The 11,496-nt window shown below is 32.4% G+C and overlaps 1 protein-coding gene across 3 annotated transcripts; it reads left to right on the top strand.

Annotated features, from left to right (window-relative positions):
• The first annotated feature begins 648 nt into the window (after positions 1-648).
• On the top strand, positions 649-11,075 carry LOC106682333 (uncharacterized). 3 transcript variants are annotated; one of them, XM_014423135.3, is made up of 5 exons: positions 654-896; positions 4,272-4,366; positions 6,649-6,805; positions 7,344-7,737; positions 10,826-11,075. In XM_014423135.3, the coding sequence occupies exons 2-5, from the start codon at positions 4,336-4,338 to the stop codon at positions 11,027-11,029; spliced, it is 786 nt and encodes a 261-aa protein (XP_014278621.1). In that variant the 5' UTR covers positions 654-896; positions 4,272-4,335; the 3' UTR covers positions 11,030-11,075. The 3 variants fall into 3 exon arrangements, with proteins under 3 accessions (XP_014278622.1, XP_014278620.1, XP_014278621.1); XM_014423136.3 differs by lacking the exon at positions 4,272-4,366 and having other exon boundaries at positions 649-896; positions 10,813-10,949; XM_014423134.2 differs by lacking the exon at positions 4,272-4,366 and having other exon boundaries at positions 651-896.
• The last annotated feature ends 421 nt before the right edge of the window (positions 11,076-11,496 follow it).

Genomic DNA, 11,496 nt, shown 5'->3' with positions numbered 1-11,496 from the left:
TCGGCTAACTAAATAGGAAGCTATTTTTGGTATTTTATACATTTAAACTTCGAAAAAAATAAAAATAAAATATAGTTGATATTCTTTTGTTGCACCCGGAAAAATCCTTAAGCAAGAACCTTCGAAATAATCAAAAAATAAAAATTTATTGCTCAACATTTTCACCTTACTGCGGCCTTCGATTATTTTTTTTTCCAAAATCTCTGAAATTTCAATGATTTAAGAATGATACCATTAATAGAGCCTAGGATGAAATGGAACAAATTGCACCAACTGGCACAAATTGGACCTTTTCTGTCCGAAATGCTGCTATTTTTTTAAGAAACTAATTTTATGTAACAGATTTCACTAGTTTTGAAGCTAAATCCTTGCATTTCTGTTACCAAAGTTAGATTATAAAAATCGTTTTTGTTACCAACACTTTAGTTTTATATACAATTTTTACAGTTTATTCGTTTGTTTTCTACCATCTCCAGATTCGGAGTTACTCCTCTAAGACAATCATTAATAATTTGTTTGATTATTATGTCTCCTATGAAAAGGTTTCAGCAATAACTAAATATTTTACATTTACTTTATTTCAAATATTTCGTACTTAAATAACAGAAATACTGTACAAACTTGGCCTATAAAACTTTTAATGCTTAAACTTATTTAAGTCTACTCTACATTCCTTTAAGTAGCTATTACCTCGCTGTCCCCTTGGTGATAGCATATGATTATTAGATGATGGAACCAGTTAGGAAAATGTAACCTCATCGTGTATTCCCTTTTCATCACAGACGAAACTTTTCGTAGCAAGATGCCAAGGCTACCAGTGGTCCTCTTGTTCCTAAAGCTGCTAGAAGACTTGCTAGTTTCTGTCCAGATATACTACTACTACAAGATAGCAACATGTATGTACTCCATAGCTATAACAATCCGAATTTCCAGAGATTTAAATTTATGGGGGGGCTAGACTGGAGAGACTTTGGCGCAAATTAGGAAATACTTTAAATATATCACCACTTCACCTTGCACAACTAACCTGCTTATCAAATAAAACCTAAGTAGACTGATGTCAAAGAGAACCATATTTAATGACTTTGTTGACTAATGTTCTGCACTATATCAGTTGTATTAATTCTGTTGATAAAGTTTTGATCTGGTTAAGACATGGACGTAGTACCTAAGATCATCATCACTATTCCTATTTCTGTACTGACGACATGGTTGACTATCTCTCTTTAAATCTTGATTCGGCCGGGCTTAAGTTCTTTTATCACTTGTTGATCCTCTTCCTTCTGCATTATTTTCTGACCTTTTAGCCTTTCTCATACCAGAAAACATTCAAAACTGAAAACTTTAAACGTTACAACTTTTTTTTATGAAATGTTCTCCCGATGATCTAATGTCCTTCTTCAAATCGGAAACTAACGATTACGTCCCAGACCTAATTCTTATAAAGATTACCAAACTTTTTCTCCCTATCTGATCTTATGTATATATAAATGTTTCCCTTCAAATTCGATTTTTGGCAAAGGATCGTGGCTCTTCTATTGAACAGTGTTCCTTCTACTTCCTAAGTTTTTGATTCCTTCCTATCTTCATTCTAATTTGTCCAGACTATTAGAGCAATTAGTCCATTTCAAACTTAACTTCGTAACTCATAACTTCCGTGAGAAAAAAAAACCTCCTTTAGTTTTAAATTCCAACATTCTTCTCAGTATGTTTCATTGAAATTTTCTCAAGAGGTTTAGATTTTTTGTTTCGTAAATTATGATTTGAATTTTTTCTGTCTCTATTTAAAGTACGATGCGTTTTCAAATAATATTGAAAAAAATAGGTTATGTTTTTAAATCACTACGGCAACGTGACAACATTTAAAAAAATTAACAAAGAATATTCTTTTATTATAAAATTCGTATTTTAGGGTTTCTCGATGTAAAGATAACGAATATAATTTTTTTTCCTGACCAGAATACAACAGTTTAACAAAAAATAACAAAGCAATCATGCAATCGATAATGATCTGGCAGTCTCAGTTCAAAACAGATTTCTTTATTTTCAAAGTTTTCCTTTTTAATTATTTATAAAATTCTTTATTATGTAGAATTTATCCATTGTTCAATATTGCTAACAACGAAAAATTTGTTGTTTTTTTTAATTAACCAAATTGAAGGAACTTTAGAGAATGATTTTGTATTAATTTAGCTTTTTAGCCCTGAAATAGATAAAAAAAAATTTAATAATTTATTTCTTGTTAATTGCAACTGTATAAAATATATACAACAACTAAATTTGCTGTAGGTAATATAGTGACATGATACAAACATGTGGAGAATCCACCCATTGATAGAACTCCAATAATATTTCTAGAGGAGAAGAACTCGAGGCCATCTCCTTTTCAGACGCCTAGAAGGATTATTAGGTGATGAAGGAGAAGCCAGGTTAGAAACAAGTGGATTTGGGTGGTTGGGAAGTTTATCATGGAAGGAATGGTATCTAGTTCTGGCCAAATCGGCAACATATGGTACATTGAGGTCCTGGTGGATGACTTGATTTGTGACAAAGGAAGAAGCATTAAGGATTTTACCAAGGCTTTTGGACAGTAAGGATTGGATTCGGGAGGAATTTGATGGTTTAGTAGAGCCCCAAAGCTCAACTCCGTATGTCTAGATAGGCCTTATAATAGTCATGTAGATCTGTCTTTTGTCAGTAATGGATTGGTAATTTAGACCGTTTCTCTAGAAAATGTTATATTAGTCGGAATCGACGAGCAGTTTCTTATCTTTTTAGTCTTATATGAGGATTCCATGTCAGTCGTTTGTAATAAAAATTTTAAAAATCCATCTTAACTTTTACTTCAACCCATGGAAATTATGCATAATCAAAATGATTCCCAAACCTCGAAAACCGCCAGAGCACCCATCCTCTTACCGTCCTATCTCTCTGTTACCTATCATGGGAAAAATCCTTGAGAAACCTATCTTAAAACGCCTGTACCCCATCCTAGATTCCAACCACATAATACCAAATCACCAGATTGGATTCCGAACATCCCACTCCACTATCCAGCAATGCCATCGTGTGGTTGATGTAGTCTCGTCTTCATCGGAGTGCGGAATGTACTGCTTGGGAGTCTTTTTCGATGTAGAACAGTGTGAATAATGGTCCTTCCATTGTATCCCAATCCCACATCACCACACCAAATGAATGATCCCAAAACTGGAGGATTAAAATAAATACCAAATCACATTTACACTTCGTCGTAAACCTTCGTCTTCCCCCACAGTATCTTGTAATAATACCCCACTTATTCCTGTTGAGCAGATCCGTTACTTAGGACAAAATCTGGACAAACGACTGACATGGAATCCTCATAAAAGACTGAAAAGACAGGAAACTGCTCGTCGATTCCGACTATTACAACATTTACTAGACAAACGGCCCAAACTTCCAATCCATTACAAAAGACTGATCTACATGACTATAATAAGGCCTATCTGGACATACGGAGTTGAGCTATGGGGCTTCACTAAACCATCTAATTTCTCTCGAATCCAATCCTTACAGTCCAAAATCCTTCGTAAAATCCTTAATGCTGCTTACTTTGTCACTAATCAAATCATCCATCAGGACCTCAATGTCCCCTATTTTGCCGATTTGGCCAGAACCAGATACCAATCCTACTATAATAAACTTCCCAACCACCCAAACCAACTCGTTTCTAACCTGGCTTCTCCTTCACTACGTAATAATCCTCCTAGGCGTCTGAAAAGAAGATGGCCTTGAGATCTTCTCCTTTAGAAGTGTTTTTGTAGTTCTATCAATGGGTAGATTCTCAACATGTTTGTATCATGTCATAATATCACTTACAGCAAATTTACTTGATGTGTATATATGTATACAGTTGTAAATAACAATAAATAAATTATAAAAAAAAAAGTTTTACTTGATTTCAGTGTTAATTTGTAATTTCATTTTCGTACGATTTTTCGTTTTTGAGTTTGAGGCTGATCAGATACACAAGACTAATTCCAGAGATTTGCTAATTTGATCTTAGGGGGCCACAAAACCGGTATTTCCGTCGAAAACATTAATTTAAAATTTCCTACAATCAAAATTCTTACCCTTTGTAATTATTTCATATACATGCAGGTGAAAATAAAAAGACACCAAACTGAATAATCACCAAACTGGTGTTGCAAAAAGTATTGTATTATATCATGTTTGTTTTCTTGATTTTATAGCATAAAATTAATTTTTTATAGAATCATGAAATGTTTCAGCTTGAGTGAAGATTTTTCTTATAAAATGGTGGGCTAGTCGTCTCTACTTGACAGAAACAACAAAATGATTGATGAAGACTTTCAGTATTTTGAAGGTATGTGCCTTTTTACACTTAATAAATATTTTTAAAAAATTCAAAATTAATTTTAATCTTAAAAAATGCCTAGGCGAATCAATTATTTTGTTGTTTCTAAGGTGTCATTTTCATCTGTATAAATTATAGAAAATATATTTTTTATATGTTAATGTCTTCATGGCATCACTTCATACTTCCCGGAATTCGTTGGAAAATATTTCTTTAGAAGATCAAGAATCCTTTTTCGGTAACCTTTGTTGTTAAAGATGTTTTCCAACAACTTTTTAACACAGTAGTACCATTGTTTCTTCCTTTTCCAATACCTAAAATTTATTTTTAAAACTTATAATTATCAACAGTTACTAAAAGGTTGTGCAAGGATGATTTGGTCAGAATCACGCTCGGCCGCCGGATTTTTACCCAATTAAGGGTATCCAATTTAGGAGGCTTGGTAGACCCGAGGCGGTATCCAGAACCGACAAGAATTGACTCAGGGCTATAGTATAACAGAAAACAATTTTGTGCCCAGCCGGATTCGAACTCTGGTCATTGGAGTTAGTATCCACGGGCCTTTTCCCGCAGCTAGAGTGGTGATTTTAGTTGTGATTGATGATTTTTCAAGCATAAATCATTAAATATGTACATATTAAAAGCTGATTAGACAATAAAAATTATAAACAAATAATTTATTACTAAAATGAATTAAGATAACGATAGCTTAAGAGACAGGTATGAATTTTAATTGATGACTTATAAACTGAGATATAATGTTTATTCTTGAGCACATCACTCCGATAAAAAAATAAATCTATTATACAATTTATATTTGCAAATTAATTTCGTTTAATTCAAGTAATTATAAATTTACATTGTAGGCGAAAATCAAGTTAATCAAAGATCTTAACTAATATGCTAATACAGGCAATAATTAAAAAATAGTTATAGCATTAAAAAAAAAGCAATCACTTACTGATTTTAATTTATTTATTAACAAGAACTTTCTATTATGTTAGTTATTTGACATAAATAAATAGTGCAAAAAACGATTTAGAAGAAGAAAAAGAAAATAATCATTTCCATTTCTAAAAATGTGACGCTTCTGACACAATCCTCTTCAATAAGAGAATATGTTCATGTTTGTTGAAAAAAAAAAAAAAATCTAATTTGTTACTTTTATTTTTTCTATGTCTCATGGGTCTAAAGGATTTTATATGCAAGGGGTAGGTAACTATAATGAGTGATGTTTCTTGTACTGCAAATGCATAGTAAGAGGGAAGGGATAGGCCTGACAATTGAAAAATGGATCGAGTCTGCTGTCATGATGATGGGGCTCATCACATTTCCTAATGTCTGTGGTCAGTAAGTTAGTAGTCCTCTCTCTGGTTCTGTGTGTCTGCCACCTTTGTGACCGTCCTGTCGCTGCCAGTGTTCTGAGCACTGGAGCAGCAGCACTAGTGACTGTCAAAAAACTTGATAGGCCTCCAAGATATGAACTCTGTCACAGTCGGTAGTTCCGCATGAATGTTATCCGCCTTTGCTTTTTAAAGTGAAGTATGTCTCACGATAGATCTCAGTATACCGCTCTGAAACTGTTTGAGCCTCTTGGCCATTAAAGGCGCTACATTGGTTAGCAAAGGTGCTCCAAAGAGTAGGACTGGCCTGAATACACTATTGTAAATCATTAATTTGCGGCGGAGAGAAATATTAGAAGTTAGCAGGTGATTAAGCCTGTAAGTCTTGGTCGAAACTAGCTTGGTCTACATATTGCAGTGGCGAGCTTACGTCAGGCTTCTGTCAAGGGTGACACCCGGATATACTGTGCTGTCTCCTGGTCTATTCTCGTATCCTTCTACCCTTAGACTTTAGGGATAGGGCACTTTTGAAAGGAGAAAATAATACATTTTTTTGTTTAATTATAATAATAATTACATGAAATGAAGACTTGCATTAGATCAGTGGGTATGGAACGCAAGAAAATTGCAATAGCTCGTGATGTCGCTGTATTTTCTTCTTGTAATAACTCAGAACAACTATAGTGATTGTGAGGATAACAGATTGTATCATTCTAGAGGATTCTCAATGGATGGTTTTTATGTCCGACATTCCTGTTCTAAATCATATCAAAATAATAATTTATTCTATTTTTTCTTCTACTATTACAAATAATTTTCCAAATGTATCTGTTGACTGAATTATTTTTTTTTCTTTTAAAACATTTTAACCTACTTAGTTTAGTTAATATTTAGAACTAGGTTCTTATTAATTAATGTTACATTTAACTTAAATTTTAAATTGTTTAGATGGAGATTCGGAAGGTAACCATAGTATCTTTATCAGTCTACTGATTGCCTTCGTCCTAATAGTATTGTTTGTAAGGGTTGTCATGGAATGTTTTGAAATTAAAAGAAGAAAAAACGTCAAATTTGCTTTCGACGTTTTATTTGAACTTCATATGAAGTAAGTTTTTTTTTTTCTTGTTCTACTTATAAACTTCTAATAACTCTTGTTCTGAGAGAATTCGAAGACTGAGGAAAATAAATTTGTTTTACTTCATTGGAGAATCTAGTGAAAGAACGACGAGGTTCGGTTTTGTCAGATTTTGAGTAGAACTTACCTAATATTAATATTCATAGAAAACGATCTTTTTTTGTCTTATTAAGTTAAAAGACGATTAAAATTTAATTTTAAATCTACGAAAAATAGAAATATCATATTAATAATTTTATGTAATAGTGATCAGAAGGAAATTACAAAATACTGTCAATATTTCTTCTCCTGCCGCGTTTTCAAATATTATTTTCAATGGAACTCAATTATTTCCACTCTATCTCTTTCAGTTTAGTTTTGTTTCATGACTGAACTACCAACATCTGATACCAAAATTAGAATTTCGAAAAAAATCCACCCCATCGTTTTTTCAATCGACTGCTTGATTGAGTTATAATGCGTTATCAATTAATATTCTCATTTTTTAATGCGATACGTTTTTAATTAGATACAGGTATCATCAGCAACCCAGAGACACTCTCGTGGTCTTGAAGAACGGTGTAAGGTCCATACTTGGTCCTCACACTCGCAGACCAGCAGTTCTCCTCCTGATGTCTGCAGACGACGGAAAGATGACAGCGATGGAGTTGGCTACAAGACTCACCCAGGTGACGTTCGCCGCGATGGGTAACCGCAAGACGGAAGAATTTATCAGGGAAAATCTCGTCATAGATGGCAGCTACTTCAGTGGTCTAATTGATTTCTGGGAGTTCTACAACATCATTAGCAGCAAGTTGAAGAAATACAAGATGGTGATTGTGTACAACTTTGAAGTTGTACATCCCCATGCTGTGACAGTTCTGCCCAGTCTCACGCATGAAATCTTTTGTCCTCAGACTCAGGTACTGCCTTGTTGTGTTCATCTTCCACTAACTATCTACTAAAGAATTAATTTAATAAGTACACACATACTGTCCATCACTCACGAAATCGCATTGCTGAATTATGAAATAATTCCTCAATGCTATACAACGCATTATTAAGGCATGCATATCTAATTCAGATACTACAATTGATATTGCACTTGTCACGTCATTAGCAGTTTTATAATTTGTAATTTTCCCAACTGTTAATACAAATATTTTTTGGGAGGGGGGTTTTAAACCTAAATTTATGTAGCCCTCTTCACAAGCCTCCGTGTTCTCAAGAAAAAAAAAACGAATTTCGGACATTTTTTCCTACTAAAGAAATACATATTTTTCTAAGATAAATATTTTACACAAAATTAAAATAATGTTTCTTACAAAATGTTTTACATTTGATTTTGAGCTAACCCACGAAGACGCTATATCATATCAAAATAGTCCATATAAAAAGTATTCCTATAAAATAAATTAAGAAAAACTAATAGACATTTATTTCTGAACGATTTAATATAAGACAGAAAAAAATAAATTTTGGAACTGTTTTTAGTTTTTCATTTACAGCAAGCTAACTATTTACCGAGGACGAACATTCAATTTAAAATTATTGCAAACTAAATTTCATACAACCTGAGTATATTTAATTCCATTCATAGACAACCAGAAATTAAAACAAGGCTACTTTTTCGTTTCAAATCTCAGGAGAACACAAACACTCCGTTTTAACTGTGTGACGTGACAAAGGCATACTGGAACATTATTAAGTAATTAGTCCCATGTATATGACGTTGAAACTTGAGCAAATCCGGACAGTCAGAAAATAGTACGGATAAGTGGTCTTTTTAAAGCAGATTTCAGGTTGATAAAAAATAATAATAAAATTGTAATATGCCTTTAGTACAAAATGTTTTCGAGTTTAATTTTATAGAGAATCATAATCTCTAAGGAACGGTTTTCTAGTTATGAGCAAAAAAAAATGAAAAAGATGGTAAATATATAATACTGAAATAGCACTCCAGAAAGAAATATCAAATCTTTAAGAGAAGAATTCTAATTTGTTCCTGTAAACAACTTTTGTGAAACATGACGTTTGGATTTTTTTTAGTGCGATCTAAGTGCATCACAGACAAACAGAAAATTAAATGTAATATACGCATTACGTAAACATTTTGTCAAGTTTAATATTTGATGAAATGTTTATCTTCAAAAAATGCTCAGTTTCTTGCTTAGACATGGATAAAATACAAATTTATGCTCTTAGATATTTTAGAAAACAATATGTTCAGTAAATTGCTGTTCCTGAATAAAGTGATCAGTATAATAAAGACCCTATATTTTCCATTAATTTTTACAATTGAAAAGAATTATAATGTTATGCAAACTATGTAACAAACAAATTTGATAATTAATCAAGCAAAAATTATCTGTACAGTTTATGTAATAATAAATTTTTAGTTTGTTTTTAGCTCACATTTACACCGAATAAAAAATCCCTCATTCAAATGATGACATAAAATGGGATAAAAGGTATGCATTTAAAAAATATATATTTAAAATGTGTCTTAAATATCAGAATCAAGTCCTACAAACAAAGATGAAATTGCCCAACTTTTTGAAAAAAGTATTGAGTTACCAATATATCGGTAGAATCTAACTAGACCTTAGAATACATAACTAAAAACTTATAATCGCGTCGGTGGATATTAATAAGCGCAGGGACAGAGAGCGTGAAACAGTTTATAATACACCTAAAAATCTCAAAATGAGGAATCGTTAACTTTTCTAGCAAATCCAATCATTATGAGCTACACATATAATTTGAAAATGTGAAGAATCAGCTAGTTAAAAATATAGCAGTTTGGCAACTCTATTGCTTTATACAGTCCCATACCACATCATTAATCCCCAAAGTGTTCAGTTGTTCAAATCCCTTGGTTCGAATGCGTTACTATTCTTCAAACAAATTTATTACTACCTGACCCAAAAATTTATAATTTTCTTAAATCATGAAACAATAATATTTTCCAAAACGTAGGGTGTTTCCAAAAATACCATCGGATGAACCATACATTCAGATAGTATATTTTTAATATACTAATGCAACCTTTTTATTTATACTCTATAATATTTTTAATATACTCTTGCAACCAACTAAAAAAATCTACAAAATCTGAATATTACATTTAATTAAAATAAAAATCTCAATGATACCGTATGTTCCTTGGGATGCTAAACCCATCCAATGGTTGATGAATACATTTATATCTTATTTATTTTGTTTAATTAATATAATGTTTAACGCGGCGGGACTATCCTAATATTTGTCCCCTGAGAGGTGTTCCATAGGAATATATCTCATGGTACTTGGTTTGTAATATTTTTCTTATAATATTGACTGTGACGAAAAAATCTTTGCGATTACTTTTAATGCAATATCAAATTGAAGTTCTAAATTGTAGCTCTTACACTAGAGACAGAAGAATCCAGGATCTTAGATTTCTTAAAAGAACTAAGATCGTCTTGCCTCGGCTCAAAAATAAGAAACGCAGGTGTTCAGGTTAGCAAAATGTTCAAATGAGAAAAAAATATGTCACATTAGGAGTTTACAGGAAAGAGAAATGCTCAGGCTACGGTTGCTAGGAGACGTATAAGGAGTAAGATAAATATGTGCCAATAACAACATAACAAAAGTATAAACAGAACACAAGGGAAATATAGATGTATATTTCTCGGATAAAAAAGTTTAAGGATTCTCCCGAGTAAAAGCAATCTAGCGACTAGAGACCAAATCGAAAAAGTATCTCACAAATGACATTTGACTATTGCGGCGCAAGAGGTTACAGCAATTGGAGGGTTGATGTATGAGGTATTATATTCTTGTTGAAACAGTAAAAGAGACAAACATACTATGCATTTAATTGTAATTGTATTTTACATTTTTATATTATAAAGAAAAAACATCGTAGAACCAATGAAAAAACGTTAATAAAAGAGGTTATTGTTACGTTACTGTTACTTTCTACAACTACCTGTTAATTTTTTCACTTCTACTAGTAATCGTTACCAGGCGTTGATAATCCTCATCATGGGGTTGAACTGTTACCATCATCCGATAACAAGTGACTTCAGCTCAACAAGACTGGCATGCAGCAGTGTTGAACAGACCTTCGGCCCCTCCTTGGACAATGGTCAATTGGATGATCTCATGAGGACGGTAACTGCGAGATCAGCCTTGGTACTTCCGGAGAAACTATTGTCTGAAGAAAATTAAAATTGAGCCAGAATGGTTTGGAAATACATGTGTTCTAAACGTTTTATCTATTGATTTATCTTTTTATTTACTTTACGAAAACTTGTTTGCTCTATTACTTATAAGGACTGTTGTAATACTGATATAGGTCTTATTATACTAAAAGTTTCAAAGCTTATCTACATTTTACAATATTTTTTTAAAAAATTATAACGTATTGTAACGCCATTTTATTTAAATATTATCTATAAAGGGTTGCTATAGTTACATTTTCTTATGGTATAGGTTTCCATTTAATGTTATGTCTTTATTCTTCGTTATATTAATGATTAATATTGCCACATTGACTACAGGGTGTTATTATTTCGAATTTCGAGTTTCTAAAGTTGAATTTTGGAACCCGTCTGCAAAACGCATGTCACAGCACAAGCTTGGCAGACATGATTCTTTTGTGGCAGTACTAACCCTGGTTTCATATGAGCCAAGAA

This window comes from Halyomorpha halys, unplaced genomic scaffold (assembly GCF_000696795.3).
Source record: "Halyomorpha halys isolate HHAL.00 unplaced genomic scaffold, Hhal_1.1 Scaffold408.1, whole genome shotgun sequence".
Lineage (NCBI taxonomy): Eukaryota > Metazoa > Arthropoda > Insecta > Hemiptera > Pentatomidae > Halyomorpha > Halyomorpha halys.
This window is presented reverse-complemented; position numbering and strand designations above follow the sequence as displayed.